At 45.7% G+C, this 19459-nt stretch overlaps 1 protein-coding gene across 5 annotated transcripts in view; it reads left to right on the top strand.

The window, feature by feature from the left end:
• MARCHF1 (membrane associated ring-CH-type finger 1) overlaps positions 1–19459 on the top strand; it is a 622019-nt gene that overhangs the window by 267663 nt on the left and 334897 nt on the right. For 3 of the 5 annotated variants that reach the window (XM_073576928.1, XM_073576935.1, XM_073576924.1), the window contains 3 exons: positions 6351–6430; positions 7109–7396; positions 11740–11920. In XM_073576928.1, coding sequence (XP_073433029.1) covers positions 6351–6430; positions 7109–7396; positions 11740–11920 — 549 coding nt within the window. The remainder of the gene's footprint in view (positions 1–6350; positions 6431–7108; positions 7397–11739; positions 11921–19459) is intronic. The other 2 variants (XM_073576943.1, XM_073576937.1) reach the window with 1 other exon arrangement.

The following is a 19459-nucleotide window of genomic DNA, read 5'->3' as shown; positions in this document are numbered from 1 at the left end:
GCACACACCGCCGGGTTTAAGATTGAAAAACTTCCTCACCCCATACAGGTGGTGACCATTAATGCTGTTCCCCTCCCTCAAGGGGAGATTACTGAGTTTGTGGCAGAGGTGAAACTCCACATTGGGGTCCTACATTCTGAGTCGGTTACATGTAGGGTCCTCCGTAATCTCCCAGCTCAAATGGTCCTGGGTTTTCCATGGCTGTCCAGGCACAACCCGGTAATTGATTGGAAAACTCAGGACATAGTACAATGGAGTGGTTTCTGCCAAGACAATTGCTTGGCCACATTTGTGTCCGCCGTGACGCCCAGCCTGCCGGAGGCTTTGCAGGATTTCGCGGATGTTTTCTCTGAGAAGGGTTGCTCAGAACTGCCTCCACATAGAGCCTATGACTGTGCTATTAGGCTAAAACCCGGGGCCAAATTACCTAAGGCCAGGATGTTTAATATTTCTGGTCCTGAGAGACAAGCTCTGAAAGACTACATCGCGGAGAGTCTGAGCAAAGGTCACATCCGGCCTTCGTCCTCGCCTGTAGCCGCGGGGTTTTTCTTCATTAAGAAGAAAGATGGGGGGTTACGCCCGTGTCTGGATTTCCGAGAGTTAAACCAGATTACTATCCGTGATCCCTACCCAATGCCGTTGATCCCGGATTTGTTCAACCAGGTAGCGGGGGCAAAATGGTTTTCCAAGCTGGACCTCAGGGGGGCGTATAACCTCATAAGGGTCCGTCAGGGGGATGAGTGGAAGACGGCGTTTAACACTCCTGAGGGTCATTTTGAGAGTCTGGTTATGCCGTTTGGGTTGACCACCGCGCCTGCCGTTTTCCAACATTTTATTAATGATGTCTTTGCTCATGTCCTGGGGAGATTTGTGATTGTATACCTGGATGATATCCTCATTTATTCTAGCGATCGGGACACTCATTTGCAGCATGTTAGGCAGGTGTTACAGTTGCTCCGGGAGAACCAGCTCTATGCTAAGCTGGAAAAATGTTTATTTTTAGTCCAGGAGTTGCCCTTTTTGGGATATATTGTGTCCGCAGCTGGTTTTAAAATGGACACCGCTAAGGTGCAAGCGGTGTTGCAATGGGAGAGGCCGGAGAGTCTGAAAGCACTCCAGCGGTTCCTGGGGTTTGCGAATTATTATAGGAAATTTATAAAACACTTTTCGACTGTCGCCAAACCGCTCACGGACATGACAAAAAAGGGTGCCGATCTGGCGAACTGGCCTGAGGTGGCTATACGTGCATTTGAGCGTCTGAAGAATAGTTTTGCTTCAGCCCCCATTCTGGTGCAACCAGACGTGTCTAAACCTTTTGTGGTAGAGGTTGATGCGTCGGAGGTGGGAGTGGGGGCAGTACTGTCTCAAGGCTCGTCCTTGAGCGAGATGCATCCATGCGCCTACTTCTCCAAGAAGTTGTCGCCGGCCGAACGGAATTATGATATCGGCAACAGGGAGTTGTTGGCCATCAAACTGGCTTTTGAGGAATGGCGACACTTCTTGGAGGGGGCGGCTCACCAGGTCACAGTTATCACCGACCATAAGAATCTGCTCTACCTGGAGTCGGCCAAGCGTCTGTCTCCTAGGCAGGCTCGCTGGGCATTGTTTTTTACTCGTTTCAATTTTCTTGTGACGTACCGTCCCGGGGCTAAAAACACCAAGGCGGATGCTTTGTCTAGGTGTTTTCCGGGGGGAGAACCTCGGGAAGAGCCGGTACCCATCCTCCAGAAAGGGGTAGTGGTCTCGGCTCTCACGACTGAGGTAGAGGCGGAGATTGCCGAGGCCCAAGAGGAGGTACCACCAGGACTTCCCGCCAACAAATCATTTGTACCCCTGCATCTTCGGCCTAAGGTGTTGAAGGAACACCACGATTCGGTACTGGCTGGTCACCCAGGGGTGAAGGGCACCTTAGAGCTGGTATCGCGTCGTTTCTGGTGGCCCAAAATCCGGCAGGACGTGGTCTCGTACGTGGCAGCTTGCATCACGTGCGCTAGGGCTAAGTCACCCCGAACCCGTCCTGCTGGCACGCTACAGCCTCTGGGGGTACCCAATAGGCCATGGACAGAAATCTCCATGGATTTTATCACTGACTTGCCAGCCTCGGCAGGGAACACGGTCATCCTGGTGGTGGTTGACCGTTTTTCAAAGATGGCGCATTTTGTGGCGTTGTCCTCTTTGCCCAATGCTAAGACGTTGGCTCAGGTATTTGTGAAGGAGGTGGTCAGACTCCACGGAGTACCGTCTGACATAGTATCTGATAGGGGTACGCAATTTGTGGCGAGGTTTTGGAAAGCTTTTTGCTCAAGGTTGGGGATCAAGTTGTCACATTCATCGGCGTTTCATCCACAGTCTAATGGACAAACTGAGCGCATGAACCAAAATCTTGAACAGTATTTACGATGCTTTGTGTCCGACAACCAGGAGGAGTGGTCTACTTTCCTTCCTCTGGCCGAATTCGCATTAAATAATCACCGCCAAGAGTCATCAGGAGAGTCTCCATTCTTTTGTGTGTACGGTCAACATCCTCAGTTTTGTACCTTACGTCAGGGTGACTCCGGGGGGGGTGTCCCGGAGGAGGATCAGCTAGGAGCCCAATTGTCATCAGTCTGGAGGCGGGTGAAACAGCGTTTGTTGAGCATGAGTGCCAGGTACAAACGGGTGGCTGACAGTAGACGCGTGCCAGGTCCGGACCTGTGTGTGGGTGAATGGGTGTGGTTAGCTACGAAGAACATAAAACTCAAAATCCCTTCTTTAAAACTGGGTCCAAGGTTTATTGGGCCTTTTAGGATTTCTGCCATCATTAACCCAGTGGCTTATCGGTTGGAACTTCCCGCAGTGTACAAGATACACAACGTGTTTCACAGGGCTTTATTGAAAAAGGTGGTAGGCTCTGTGGACACAACGCCGATGCCACCTCCAGTCATGGTGGATGGCGAGTTAGAGTTCGAGGTCGCCAAGGTAGTGGACTCTCGAGTAGTACGCCGTACTCTTCAGTATTTGGTGCACTGGCGGGGGTATGGTCCAGAGGAAAGGTCTTGGGTTCCAGCCTCAGACATACATGCGGATCGGCTGGTCAGTTCTTTTCACCGTCGTCATCCGGACAAGCCGGGTCCTATGAGTCTTGAGGGCCCTGGGGTCCCTCGTAGAAGACGGGGTACTGTCATGTCGGACGCTGTTCACACCACAGCATCCGGCAGACAGAGGTAGTTCCACCTCCAGCCACTATAGCCTCAGTGGCGCCGGCCTGATCTTCAGGCTCTCGGGGGTTAATCCTGCTGGAGACCAGGTTGGATGGTTAGTCACGCCCACGGTCTTTAAATAGTCATGCTGGCCTATGGGCGTCGCCGATTATAGCTTGTGTTTCATACCAAGTGGTTCCGGTCTGGAGTGGAGGTGTTCAAGAGAGAGAGATTCATATCTGGTGTCGTATGATCCGTCGTTATCCTTTCTCCTTCCCATATTTGTGTTTAGTTGTGCCCTGTTCACATTACTGTTTATTCCTGTGTGTGTGCGGCGCAGTGCAGTTTAAGTTCTCCCTGTCTGTCATTATTTGTGTGGGAGCTTTGGTGGTGACTTCTCACTGGGTGGAGGGTGGAGGGTTAAGTGCAGGGCTGAGCAGGAGATAAGGAAAGGTCGGAGGCTCAGGCATTTGCACCTTCAGCAAAAACCCTGGGTTGAGGGTCAGACAGGGTTTCCCCTAGTAAAGGGACACCACAGGGGCCCCGGGTCTTTCAGCCTTAGTTGAACTAAGCCCCCGTGACACTGCCATGCACCCACACAGTGGTTTACCCCCACATATGGGGTATCAGCCAACTCAGGACAAAATATCATGTTTGTGGAAAAAATATGTTTTTTTTTTATTTTCACGCTCGAGTGTTATAAACTTCTGTGAAGCCCTTGGGGGTTCAAAGTGCTCACCACACATCTACATAAGTTCCTTGGGGGGTCTATTTTCCAAACTGGGCTCACTTGTGGGGGGGTTTCAACAGTTTAGGCACATCAGAGGCTCTCCAAACAGGACATGACACCCTCAGACCATTCCATTAAAGTCTGCATTCCAAAACGTCACTACTTCACTTCCAAGCCCCGATGCGTGCCCATACAGTAGTTTTCTCCCACATATTAGGTATTGGCATACTCAGGACAAATTGGACAACAACTTTTGTGGTCCAATTTCTCCTGTTACCCTTGGGAAAATAAAAAAGCTGGGGACTAAAATATCATGTTTGTGGAAAAAATATGATTTTTTTATTTTCACGCTAGAGTGTTATAAACTTCTGTGAAGCCCTTGGGGGTTAAAAGTGCTCACCACACATCTAGATAAGTTCCTTCCGAGCTCTGCCATGCGCACAAATAGTTGTTTACCCCCACATATAGGGTATCAGTGTACTCAGGACAAATTGCACAATAACTTTTGGGGTCCTGTTACACTGGGAAAAATAAAAATTGGGGGTGAAAAGATCATTTTTGTGGAAAAAATATAATTTTTTAATTGTACAGCTGTACGTTATAAACTTTTGTGAAGCCCTTGGGGGTTCAAAGATTTCATCTCTAGATAAGTTCCTTGGGGGGTCTAGTTTCCAAAATGGTGTCATTTGTGGGAGGTTTCCACTGTTTAGGCACATCAGGGACTCTCCAAACGTGACATGGCGTTCCAGCCAATTTTGCATTGAAAAAGTCAAACGGCGCTACTTCACTTCTGAGCTCTGCCATGTGCCGAAACAATGGTTCACTCCCACATATCAGGTATCAGCGTACTCAGGACAAATTGCACAATAACTTATGTAGTCCATTTCTCCTGTTACCCTTGGCAAAATAAAAAAAACTTGGACCTGAACTAATTTTTTTTGTGAAAAAAGTTAAATGTTCATTTTTTTAAAAAATTCCAAAAATTCCTGTGAAGCACCTGAAGGGTTAATAAACTTCTTGAATGTGGTTTTGAGCACCTTGAGGGGTGAAGTTTATAGAATGGTGTCACTTTTGGGTATTTTCTATCATATAGACCTCTCAAAGTGACTTCAAATGTGATGTGATCCCTAAAAATAAAAAATGGAGTTGTAAAAATGAGAAATCGCTGGTCAACTTTTAACCCTTATAACTTCCTATCAAAAAAAATGTTGGTTCCCAAATTGTGCTGTAAAGTAAACATGTGGGAAATGTTATTTATTAAGTTTTTTGTGTGCCATATATCTGTGATTTAAGGTCATAAAAATTCAAATTTGGAAAATTGCGAAATTTTCAAAATTTTTGCCAAATTTCCATTTTTTCACAAATAAACGCAAGTTATATGAATGAAATTTTACCACTAACATGAAGTACAATATGTCATGAGAAAATAGTGTCAGAATCACTGGGATCCATGGAAGCATTCCAGAGTTATTACCTCATAAATGGACAGTGGTCAGAATTGTAAAAATTGGCCCGGTCATGAACGTGCAAACCACCCTTGGGGGGTAAAGGTGTTAAAGGGTTTCTGGCACCAGGTTTGTGCTACCCCATCTGAGAGCAGCATAATGTAGGGACAGCCATCCCAATTCCTGCATTGTGTCACTTGCTTTACTAATGCTGCAGTCTGCTGCACATCTGCCAGCGCTCTGAATGCTGAGCTCTATAAAACCCTGCTAACACCACTGATTGGCATCTTTCTGTGCACACTGTGCATAGGCAGTAAGCTGCCAATCAGTGGTGATGGCGAGGTTGGACTACATCACAGCAGGTTCCTCTAGTGATAATTTTCTGATGATATCAAAACTACAAGAAGCAGCTCAATAAGTGTCACATCACTGGAATCAGGGTCTCTGTCCTTATAATATGCTGCTCTTAGATTAGGTAGTAAAAACCTGATGAACGATTCCATTTAAGATATTATACTCACATACATTGGAGTGAAGGGCACTTCTTATGTGGCTATATTGGCCTTTATACATTGTTGCACTATAGAAATATTCACCACCACATAGTAAAGTACTAGTGGAATGGAGGATTTGACAAAGAACAGCAAGTCAACCAGGAAGAAAGCTGACATTATAATAGAGCACATGCAACTCTGCAGGAGCAATATTGTGGCTATGTATAATTCCCAGACTCAGTATAGCTGGGATACATTCATGTACTTGAGCCCCTAACAGCCTGTTACGTCCCTTTCTGCTCCACAATAAAATATTGAAAATGTTAAATATCTGGTGGTGACTTGAAGCCTTCTTTTATGTGTAGCTAAACAAACATTGCATTAAATAAATTATTCAATTAATCCATACATATACTGTATGTAAAACAAGGAATATTAATATATTTCATGCAGGAAGACCACAATATATTATCATGTGGTGTAATTCTTCATTTTCTTTTAGGCAAGCAGTCCAACCACAGATACAGCCCCAAGGAGCCATTCACAAACATCGGTCTGTCCATCTACTCAGGATATATGTAGGTATGTAAAGCATATAATATACTATATCGAAATGGCAAAAATGACCATAAGCTTTGAGGTCCTAATGGATCATTATTTTCCATTTTTATTTAATATTTTTATGCCTATAATTTCCTATAATTTCATTTAGATTCACATGCTGTTTCTCTTCCATGTATTATTGTTTTTCATCTTTTCTTTCATTACTTTTGCATGCTCCATCTGTCATGGATATCTTTTTAGAACTGCCTTGCTTGATGTTTCAGAAGATGACTTTAACCATACTGCACCTGTCATGCCAATTGCACCTTCCGGTAGGGAGTCTGGTAAAAAGCAAGTAAAACGAAGGTATAAACGTAGAAGAACATGTTGCTCCACCTGTGCCCAAAAAGCAAAGCGAAGAGAAACGCAACTTAGAGAGGTAGCAGAGAAAGTAGATGGGATAGACACAGATTCTTCATCGGATGAAAGACAGTGGGCTACAAGAGTAAGAAGAAACGAAAATCCTAAACCCCGTAAAAGAGGAAGAAAACAGAATAAATCACATGCTGCTTCTCCAGACTCTAGTGGCATTGAAATGGTGCCTCTAAGTTCCACATTCTCACAAGTACAAAACCTTAATCAACATCATCGCCATCATCAACAGCAGCAACAACAGGCACATACCAGTAATTTTGCTAATTGTTCTTCCCACTACAGAAGGAGAAAACCATCAAAGTTCAAAGAGTCCAGCATCTCTACATCATCAGGATCATCGGCTGAAACAAAGAGCTATGCTAATAGAAGAGTGAAGAGAAGAGTAAAATCATGTTATACTGGTAATCAGAAGTGTAAATGTCACATTAAAGAAGATAAACGTATTAAGAAAATTGTAAAGGAGGAAGGATCTGGTGCAGAGACCTTGGCACCAGTTCCTGCATCCCAATATGAACATACTACTACACCTGTTAACTGCGATGAATGGGGTGATGATTTAGAAGTTTGCAGGTCAGTCTACAACTGTAGTATTTAGTTGGAAAAACTTTTATGTTTTGTTTTTTAATTTCTTTTATTATTTGATCATCTAATAAATACTATTCCTAACCCTCACAGGTCATTACAGTTTCAACCACGCAATAAAAATGAATAAAATATGATTTCATAAAGAATGTGGCCTTATCAGAGCTTAGAACATGTTGTATCAGAGTTGGAGAAGGTGTTAGATAATCTGCAGCTAGAGGTCTGCTAGAATGCAGACAAAAGATGTCAAATCCCAAAACATTTCCCAGAGAGCAACCGCCTTAGCATTAGACACAGTAAAATACAGCAATCAAAATGTAGTCTAGATGTAAGGCTTTCAACATGTCAATCACATTTGTCAAGTCCTCAAAAAGAAATTCCTGACTATATATTTTAGTGAAATATTTTGATATGTCAGGAAGAATAATTTATATTGCACTAAAAGCCTGGAGTGTATAATTTTACATGTAAGAATTTTGTTAACCAAATGCATTAATGGGCAAAAGGAGGTTTGTTATAACGTACAATTTAAAAATTGACTGAAAATGTATGTTGTACATTAAATAGAGACGTACATTAGAAGATAATGGTATCTTCTAGAAACCTGTGCTTAGCAATTGAATTTAATAGTGGTCTGTCAAACAAAAATTAGTGGTCAAAGCAGACATCACCCTGATATAAATATGTGGTTGAAGATGTTTAGTCTGAATTTTTAGCCTTTTATACTGGTCATTTATATATTTGTAAAAGCTAAAAAATTATCTGCCTTTAAGACTTTTATTTTTCTAATATGAAATAAACAAATGAAAACAAAGATTTGCAGGACCATGGTCCGGCGGACACATAGCTTGTCCATGGCTGTTGGCCTAGAGCACTGTGAACCTTCCACTACCTGGGGCATCCCAAGCACATATTCTGGATAGTTGGCTTGCAACGTCATTTGCTGCCATGCATTAAATGCTTGACTTCAGGGGGTCTAATATAATAATAATAATAATAATAATAATAAATTTTATTTTTATAGCGCCGACATATTCCGCAGCACTTTACATTTCAGAGGGGATTTGTACAGACAATAGACATTACAGCATAACAATAATCACATACAGTAGATTATAACAAATACCAAGAGGAGTGAGGGCCCTGCTCGCAAGCTTACAGTCTATGAGGAAAGAGGTAGACACGAAAGGTGGGTGGTAACAGTTGCCCTGATTGTATGGACCAGCCATAATGTTAAGTGTGTAACAGTACAGACACAGAGGGCTAATGGATGCATAAAGCATGTGGGAATGTGATGCTGGGAACCTGGTTATGGTAAAACTTTTGGCTCTGCCACACAGGGATAGGTTAGGTTAATGTGTTGAGGCGATAGGCTAATATTCAGAAGATGTGCCACAGATGCCACAGGTTGTGTGAGGTTTACAGTGCTCTGGTCCAGAGGACAAAGACTACTGAAAAGGTCAGAGTTGTAACAATTTTTGACTCAACTTTAATAGACTCCTTATTTTAATTATCAATTAATTCATTTACAAATTATAAAGAGGTTCTCTCACTTGACTCACCGTCTCTGACATGACAAAATAGTGAAGGATGCAACGAATCAGCAGCTGCTGATTGGCTGCAGCAGACCCATGTCACTGGCCGGAAACAATGGCACTGACATTATTGAAATGGCGCCGCTATGGGAGTTCAGGATACATTGTTTTCATTTTCATTCGTGACCTAAAGTGGATAAAGCTTGTCCAGGGATGACGTGCCAACTAAAGAAGACCTGAAAAAGCCCACAATAATGGAAAAGTGTCTATTTGCATAAATCTAAGGCCTTACCATTCATTTTTTTTTTAATAATGTTTGAGAAGACCATTCGTGTTTTCTATGTGCTAGATCCAGTTTAGCTTGTGTGACAATTTTTATAACCCATGTGGTTTTTCTCTTATGAGATAACAAAAGAGGCTTTTCAAAGCTTCTATACTTCTGTACACTGCTCATTAAAAAATGGAAAGCACATAAATGACACACAGAGCTGATTGCTGTCCATTTTTCACTCTATCCCATTCTCTTCAATGGGTAGGTTTAATACACAAATCTGATCAAAAGGGGGCATTTCTCCCTATTTTTATGGACAATCAGACATTGGAGCATGTCCTCAGATTACAGTAAGTATGTGTTCAATATGTGAAAACTTGAGAACAAGAGGTATGACATCTTAATCAGACATTAAGCAAGGCAAAAGCTTCTGATATCTGCATTGGTTACCTTCGGTAGAAGAAAAGATTCTTGATCCATATTTTCTAAAATATCTCCTATATAGTGGAAGATAGGTGGACACATCCAACAACATTTAATTGTACACAGTACTCTAGATAGTGTCAGAACTTACGTTAGCTACAGTAGTGTGTATAGGTCATCCAAGGAGGATAAGGATTCCAACTACATATAAAGCTTTTTGTAGAACGCAATATAACCAAATTTCCACTTTTTACCTTTATTTGACTATGAATAGTGCATTATATGTAAATGTAATATCAATGAAACAAATTTCAGGGGTCATATAGCCGTTCTGTAATGACTAAAGAAAAGAATGGCGCCACAGGCTGAGAACATTGAAAAAAGTCAGGCAACTCTGAAGCAACTTAGGAAATTCATAATAATGTATACCATCAGATATATTATTCGGCATAATAAATGTCCATTTCACAACCTTTATTTTAAAAGTAAGGAGTAGTTTTCTGACCACCATCTATTGATTGAATGATTTCATTATTTTCAAAAAAGGCTACAGTTGCATATGTGTAGGGTCGGTGAGCCGAGCTGGGGGGTGGTCCCTCTCTTACCATGCAGAGATGAAACAGAGACAAGATGTAAGCCAATTCTGGGTGCAACAAGTCCAAGTTTATTTTCACTCGCCGTCCACCTGACGGCCTCAGCAGCACACCGCACTTCCTTCACCTCACGGCCCTCCGCTTCCAGGGCTGCTTTCCACACCGTACTTTTACACTGGGGATGTGTATGCATACACCGTCCCCTCTGCACTCGTCGACGCTCCTGACAGGTCCGTCACTGTGGCCTCCTTAGGCCCATAACTCAATAGCACTTCCACTGATCAGTCGTCGTGTCCAACACGGTGTCCCACACCCGGTGTCTCGTCTCTTCTGAGGTTCTTCCTGTCAGGACCACCCCCCTGACGTTCTCTCTCCTCAGTCCCCCTGTTATGGTTTTCCTCACAGTGCACAGACTGTCGCAGTCCTCCTGTCACCTGAGCTCCCTCTGGGGACTGGAACTTTCTGGAACCCTCCCTCAGTATTTATACCATTCCCGGTTCCCTGTAACTCCGCCCCCCATGACCAACGGTTTCCTAAGCCCTAAGCTGATGTCAAGTCCTTTGCTCACTCTCCTCCCTGCCCTCTAATGGTCAACCCAGGTACTGCACGTCCACTACACTTTCCTAGCTGTTTCCCCACTGTAATAACTGACACCTACCTACACTGTGCAAACCTTTTCTTCTTCACTCTGACTAGTCCGTCCGTCAGGTCACCTTCCCTACATATGCTGTTACCATGAGGTTCAACAGCATCTGGGGCCTTAGGGTATGTGCACATGTTGCAGATTACCCTGCAGATTTTTCTGAGCGGATTTGGCTAAATCCACAGGTAAAATGACCTGCACTTTACCTGCGGATTTAGTGCAGTTTTACGTGCGGATTTTGTGCGGATTTCCCCTGCGTTTTGACACCTGCGGATTCCTATAATGGAGCAGGTGTCAAAACGCTGCGAATCCGCACAAAAGAATTGACATGCTGCGGATTCAAATCCGCAGAAAATCCGTGCTGAAAAATCCGCAGCATGTGCATACCGTTTTTGGTTTTAGATAGACTTTAATGGTACTATGCAACGCAGCAGAATCTGCTGTGGATCCCGCAAGGCCAAATCCGCTGCGGATCCGCAGCAGTATCCACAACGTGTGCACATACCCTAAGTGTTATATGACATACACGAGAGCCATGTAACAGAAATGCTACCTATGGGCACAAAGCAATTAATTAGGATGTGGTATTACTGCTCCACAAAATGACATTTGCCTAGTTTGTCAGACTGGAGAGCACTATCAGAGAGCCACCGACCTGCCTTCTCTTCCTGAAATCTGTCTCAGCAACTCAGCTACTACAGACAGATTACTCTTGACAATAGGCAGATAGTCGAATAGGAAACACCAAACAGCCGGCACATTGTAGTGATTTTTCATAAATGCGTAAATAATAAATGAGGTCCAGTTATCTGAAAGTACAATGACCGTTTTGACAAGTATAAACTAATTCTGCCACATTTTTTCAGAATTTGCCATTGTGAGGGAGATGATGAAAATCCCTTAATTACACCATGCCACTGTACAGGAACACTGAGATTTGTACATCAAAGCTGCCTACATCAGTGGATTAAAAGCTCAGATACACGTTGCTGTGAACTTTGCAAGTATGATTTTGTAATGGAAACGAAGCTTAAACCTTTAAGAAAGGTAAGGAAATATAACGATTATATGCTAATCTCCAGATATGTGCAATAAAACAATATATCACTGGTACTATGGTGACATCCGATCACTCTGTAAGCCATATAAATAACATGTATGTAACTTTTGAAATTCAAATTTGCCAGCTTCACAAATCTTTTTTCGTGAAAATCATAAAATTTAATTTGCAGCAAATTGCTTCACCATTCACAGAGAAGCACTCCAAATGCATTGAATTGTAATGTGTAAGACCTTCTGAGGTCTCCTAGAAGTGAATTGAAATCCTTTCAATCTCTTCACTGCAAACATAGCCTTAGTAACATCAACGTTATCTCAACATATATGGCAATGAATAAAACTGTTCTGTCACATGCACTGCATCTGAAGAATTTGTTCCCAGTTTTACGGCTTTGCAGTGATGTTCTTTCACTATCCATATTTTCACAAAAATGACTGCTGCATTCCCTAACTCTGCTTTTATACTGGCTGATAGTTCATCCTAATTTTGTACGCTATACTATATGAAGTGATAGCTGCAAGGCATTATGGGGAAGCCCACCCAGCATCACACAAGTACTTGTGAGCCTCTTTTGGCTAATACAATCTTCTGCAATATGTAAAATGATGGCAGGTTCTAATTCTTAAGTGTGGTTAAAAAGTAACTCTGCCCATAACTGCACATGCTAGATTGAAGCACAGAATGGTGCATGTAGTACCAAACTACTTTTTCCTAGACCAAAAATACATAAATCAAGGACTATATTTATCATAAGTGGACTTTTTAAAGTTAGTTTTGATTAAATATATGCTGCTCTTATCTGCGCCATACTTTTCAAAGTGTCCCATAATGTTTGATAAAGTTAAAACATTTTTAAAACTAACATTAGATATATTTCACCCTTTTTAATGCTGCTGCGCTATTTTTTACTTTTTAAAAGTTGCAATTCATGCATCTAGCATACAGCAATTTGTCTTTCCCACCCAAACTTTGAACCTAATGAGAATGGCTTAACAATGTAAAAAAAAAGTGCACATTTTTACTCCAAATGGCAAAACTTTACACTTTTAATGTGAGAAAATGGGTGCAAAAGCCAATTTCCCCTCAAGTGCTCACTCCTCTTAAAATGTGTCAAAAACTGTCACATAATGCTTAAGCCATGTCGCAATATGTTGTTAAGTCGGTAATGAAACGAGACAATGTAAGCTTTTATAAAGAACCAAAGTATTAAGGGAGCATTTCTATATGTGTCTACTAGATGCTAAATGTAATTATTTCCTTAACCATTATTACAATTTTTGTGATTCCCCCAACTAATTATCAGAATTTTTGCTGATTATTCTGCTGCTAATGTCTTAAGTTTTACTCTCTTAAGGGTTTGGCCCGCCATCAGAACCAATCACTTATACACAGGATTGGAAATAAACTACTAATAATTCACTTAGACCCCACAATTCTAAGAATGAGGCTTTAAGTGGTGGTCTCACATGTGCACTACAGCTCCGTTCATTGTTTTAGAGGCTGTCTGTGACAGCTAATGCACTGTACCTTTTAACATAAGTATAAACATTGTGCTTACTCCAGCAAAAAAATTGTTTGTAAATTTGACTGACAGCAATAATTCCAAATAAAAGTTAAAGTTATATTTTGAAAATATAGCTGCTCCAAACTAACCAATTTGTTTTTCACTGACTGCTGTGATAGCGAATAAATATGTACAACACGTAGAGAATCTCAATTTAATATTTCCATTAAAAAATATTGTAATTTGTATACCACGATGGACTGCCCACAAAAGAAAGCCTAGAACAACAGCAGATTTGCTTTTAACGGAAGTAAAATCTTTATATGGTACTGTTAGGCGTCGCATTCCTGCAGCTGCACAGCAGGAATCCAGAGCCATACATCCAGCAGTCTCCCATTCCTCTCAGGGACCTGCACAGCAATCTCGGCGATCCAGGCGCCCTGCTCAGACCAGCTCTCTGAGTCTGGATGTTGCTGCCACCTCTGGACCAGCAATGGTAGTGCAGCCTGCTTTGCAGGAAACCACTCCAGACGCTAAGTCCTCTCGCCATGCTACTGGGCATGCCCACAAGACGATCTCACATTGGAGATCGGGGGTCACATGCTCAGGTCCTTGTCCTGATCCGATTGGCCCATCTCAGAGGTCTGGAAGGTCCCGGAAGCACATGGCTATAAAAGGCTTGGCCATGCGCTAGTATAGGTTATACTTGCTAGATGTGTGAATGTTGACGGATGTATGATTCTGGTGACTGACTCATTTTAAACCCCTTCCCTCTGATATTACGCATGTGAATAGGGAACTAGAGTTATAGTCAGCGCCAGTCAGTGGCAAGCCATATGCCACAGTGCATACCGCACCGCTACACTAGCGTCCGATAGTGTGATGCCTCACGGCATTGTCGTACAGCGGCAGTAGTTACCGCCGTGCTGCAGTTAGCAGCAATTACTGGCGTCTGCAGTAGCGACGCCGCACGCACGGTAGGTCAGGACGGACACCGACCTCGGCCTTGGGCCGTGTCCTGTGACCGTATACCGTGTGTGCACGTCAGCTGAGACCTGTGAAGCTAACAGGCTCGGCGTTTATGCTTTATTTGTACTAAAGCGCCTCTGTGAGTTTAACAGAGTCCGCTCTGCACACCTCAGGTGACGTTTAACCCGAGCGCAGTATACCGCCATATAGCTAGTCTGCCATTACTCAGCAGCGGTTGTTACACCTACTGCACGGTGGACCCCGGGTGGCGAACGCACTTCCTATTATTTATTTTTAGTGCGTTCCACTGTCCCTAACATTATACTAGCGCCAGGGTCTGGCTAGTAATGATGGACCTGCAGCAGCTGCAGCGGTACATTCGGCAGCTGGAGAGCAGGTTGGTGGCTATCGAGAGCTCCAGCTTAGCTGCGAATGCTACGGTAGCCGCTGCTCAGGCAGTCGCAGAGGCTGTCTCACGCGTGCCCACACTCACGCCTATGCCGACAATATCTCGCCTCCCGCTCCTCGACAAGTTTTCGGGTGACAGCGCCACCTGTAGGGGATTCGTGAGTCAGTGCTCTATCCAGCTTGAGTTACTGGCTGCATGGTTCCCTACAGAGCGGGCTAAGGTGGGGTTTATTGTTTCTCTTTTGTCTGGCAGGGCATTAGAGTGGGCTACGCCATTGTGGGAGCGTGATGATCCCGTGGTTCAGGGGGCTGCTCAATTCATCACGGTTCTGAAGCAGGTATTTTTGGGACCACGGATCACGCACGACACCTCTCTCCAATTATTGGCCCTAACACAAGGGTCTCTCTCGGTCAGCCATTATGCTGTCCTATTCCGGACATTGGCTTCCGAACTAGAGTGGCCCGATAAAGCACTCATCCCTGTGTTTTGGAGAGGGTTAGCAGAATATGTCAAAGATGCTCTAGCAACCAGAGAGGTCCCCACAAGTCTGGAGGAAGTGATTGCCATCTCCACCCGCATTGATCTCCGGTTTACGGAGCGCGGGCAGGGACGTGCGCAATCCAGACAAAGGGTTAACTTGGCTCCCACCTTCACCGAGCCGCTAAGATCTCCCGCTCAGGAGCTTACATCCTCCGAACCTATGGAGGTGTCTCGCGCCGGCCCCTAGCCATGTCCAGTGCGAAGCTCCGCACATTGTTACCAGTGTCGGCAGTGTGGTCACTCGGCTAGCACGTGTCCTCGGCAGTCGGAAAAAACGATCACGTCCAGTGGTCGTAGGTGGTGGTCAGACACATATGGAACCCTTTTCTCCCAAACCGGTATTCTGAGGGACCTTAGATAGCGGGGCCTCCACCTAGGAGGCAGAGGCTACCGTGGATTCCAGGGCTGAGGGGAACTTTATGTCCTCGACCTTTGCCCAGAAACACGCTATTCCACTAGTGTTACTGCCCCAACCTCTGACCATCAGGGTGGTTAATGGTGCACCTTTACTATCTCAGGTGACCCACCAGACAGCCCCACTCGGGCTCTCAATCTCACCCTCTCATCGTGAGATTCTGTCCTTGTTCATTTTGCCTGATGGCATCGACCAGGTGCTTCTCGGAGTTCCCTGGCTCCGTTGTCACTCCCCTCATATTGATTGGGCTTTGGGGAATATACTGGGTTGGAGCAAGGACTGTGAGGGAAGGTGCCTGAGGGGCAGTGTTCAGGTAGCTTCCACTGAAATGCCCGCGGATCTCTCCGCGCTTCCTAAACCTTACCACCAGTACGCGGACGTCTTCTCTAAAAAATCTGCGGAGACGCTCCGGACGCACCGTCCTTATGATTGCCCCATAGATCTTCTGCCAGGTACGGAACCTCCTAGAGGCTGTGTGTATCCGCTGTCACTCCCTGAGACAGAGGCTATGTCTCAATATATCTGGGAAAACCTGGCTAGAGGTTTTATCAGAAAGTCAGTGTTGCCGGCTGGTGCAGGGTTCTTCTTCGTGCAGAAGAAGAGCGGAGAGTTACGTCCCTGCGTTGACTACAGAGGTCTCAATGCCATAACAGTTAAAAACAAATACCCTCTCCAGTTGATCTCTGAGCTATTTGACAGGTTGCGAGGGGCCCGGGTCTTTACGAAATTAGATCTACGGGGGGCATACAACCTGATCCGCATTCGCGAAGGAGACGAGTGGAAGACAGCCTTTAATACCAGGGATGGCCACTACGAATATCTGGTCATGCCCTTCGGTCCTTGTAATGCGCCTGCTGTCTTCCAGGATTTCGTCAACGGCGTCTTCCGTGGTATGCTCGCCACCTCGGTGGTGGTCTATCTGGATGACATCCTCATCTTCTCGCCAGATTTGACCTCCCACCGGAGAGACGTCTGCAGGGTCTTCAACCATCTGAGGGCGAACTCTCTTTTCGCCAAGCTGGAGAAGTGCCAGTTTGAGCAGGAGTCCTTGCCATTCCTGGGCTACATCATCTCGGCCCAGGGGTTGGCTATGGATCTGGCCAAACTGCAAGCGGTAATGGACTGGCAGGAATCACACTCACTCAAAGCGGTGCAGGGCTTCCTAGGGTTCGTCAACTATTACCGCCAGTTCATACCTCACTTCTCCACACTGGTAGCTCCTTTGGTTGCTCTCACAAAGAAAGGAGCTAATCCTAATGCTTGGTCTGAACAGGTCTCCAAGGTCTTCTCGTCTCTAAAATCCCATTTTGCTGGCGCTCCCATCTTACACCGTCCCGATGTGGATAAACCGTTTATCTAGAGGTGGATGCCTCTTCCGTTGGTGGAGGAGCAGTCCTTTTCCAGAAGGATGCTGACGGTCGGAAGCATCCCTGCTTCTTCTTCTCTAAGTTCTTCTCACCGGTGGAGAAGAATTACTCCATCGGGGACAGGGAGCTGCTAGCAATGAAATTGGCCTTTTCTGAGTGGAGACATCTCCTGGAGGGAGCCCGGTTTCCCTTCCAGGTGTATACAGACCATAAAAATCTGATCTATTTACAAACAGCCCAGCTCTTGAACTCTCGTCAAGCTAGGTGGTCGCTCTTCTTCTCCTGCTTCTGCTTCACCTTGCACTATCTCTCTGGAGAGAAGAACGTCCGTGCGGATGCTCTCTCGCGCTCGGTGGTCTCAGCGGAGGAGGGGGAGGCTGAGCCATGGCTAATTCTCCCTTCGGAGAGCTTTATGACCGTGGCTCCAGTTGCTCTCGAGTCAGTGCCACCGGGCAAGATCTTTGTGCCTCCTCAGCTATGGGCAGAGGTTCTCGCCTGGGCACACACGTCCAGGGTGGTTGGTCACTTTGGCAATAAGTGGACCACAGAACTCCTGGCAAGGTCGTATTGGTGGCCGCACATGACTCGAGACACTAAGGAATACATACAAGCATGCGTCTCGTGTGCACTGAACAGGTCCTCTAGATAGAGGCCGGCTGGGTTATTGTATCCTCTGCCAGTGGCGGATAGACCTTGGGAGATGGTTGGCCTGCCCAAGTCTGGTGGCAGTACGGTCATCTGGGTGGTCACCGACCATTTTTCTAAAATGGTGCATCTGGTGCCACTCGCACGGTTGCCTTCCGCTCGTGGTCTTGCCACACTGTTCATAAAAAACATGTATTCCGTCTGCATGGCATGCCGGACAAAATTGTTAGTGATCGAGGTCCCCAGTTTGCGTTCCGGTTTTGGAGGGAGCTCTGCAGCCTACTCAGCATTGAGCTAAACCTGTCCTCCGCTTACCATCCCGAGACGAACGGCTTGGTTGAGAGAGCCAACCAAACCTTGGTCACGTACCTTCAGCACTTTGTCTCTGCCAGGCAGGATGACTGGGCATCCTTGCTACCATGGGCTGAATTTGCCCTGAATAATGCAGTGGCTGATTCCACTGGTCAGACGCCGTTCCTTCTAAATTACGGACAACATCCGCGCGTCCCTGTCCCGATGCCAGTGTCCTCCGCTGACTCCAGGGTGACAGACTGGCCAGTGGAGGTTCGCGACCTTTGGGATCGAACTCAGGATGCTATTAGTGCCTCTAAAGAAAGAATGAGGGCATCCGCCGACACACATCGGCAACCCGCTCCAACCTTTTCCCCCGGCGACTTGGTGTGGCTCTCTGCTCGAAACATCAAGCTGCGGGCCGAGTCCACCAAGTTCACGCCGCGATACATCAGACCTTTTAAGGTTCTCGAGCGAATCAGCTCGGTGGTCTACCGCCTGGCTCTTCCTCCACATTTAGCCATTTCTGACGTTTTCCATGTGTCCCTTCTCAAACCTGTTCACATGGCCCGGTTCTCTGAGTCATATGCCGGGTCATCAGACTTGTCTTCGGATGAGTTTGAGGTTAACGCCATTGTGGGACGCAGGATTGTGCGTGGCAAAAAGTTTTATTTGGTGGACTGGAAGGGTCATGGTCCAGAGGCCCGGACCTGGGAGCCAGTGGAGAACATCCACGCTCCGCTCCTGATCACGGCCTTTGAGCGTAGCGAGGCTCAGAGGGGGGCCCTAGGAGGGGGTTAATGTTTGGCGGCAGATTCCTGCAGCTGCACAGCAGGAATCCAGAGTCATACATCCAGCAGTCTCCCATTCCTCTCAGGGACCTGCACAGCAATCTCGGCGATTCAGGCACCCTGCTCAGACCAGCTCTCTGGGTTTGGATGTTGCTGCCATCTCTGGACCAGCAATGGTAGCGCAGCCTGCTTTGCAGGAAACCACTCCAGAGGCTAATTCCTCTCGCCGTGCTACTGGGCATGCCCATGAGACGATCTCAAATTGGAGATCGGGGGTCACGTGCTCAGGTCCTTGTCCTGATCCGATTGGCCCATCTCAGAGGTCTGGAAGGTCCCGGAAGCGCATGGCTATAAAAGGCCGCTCGGCCATGCGCTAGTATAGGCTATACTTGCTAGATGTGTGAATGGTGATGGATGTATGATTCTGGTGACTGACTCATTTGAAACCCCTTCCCTCTGATATTATGCATGTGGATAGGGAACTAGAGTTATAGTCAGCGCCAGTCAGTGGCAAGCCATACGCCACAGTGCATACCGCACCGCTACACTAGCGTCCGATAGTATGATGCCTCACGGCACTGTCGTACAGCGGCAG

This window comes from Dendrobates tinctorius, unplaced genomic scaffold (assembly GCF_039654945.1).
Source record: "Dendrobates tinctorius isolate UK_male_01 unplaced genomic scaffold, ASM3965494v1 ptg000008l, whole genome shotgun sequence".
NCBI classification, from domain to species: Eukaryota; Metazoa; Chordata; class Amphibia; order Anura; family Dendrobatidae; genus Dendrobates; species Dendrobates tinctorius.
The sequence above is the reverse complement of the archived record's forward strand: the minus strand, read 5'-3'. Positions and strand labels throughout refer to the sequence as shown.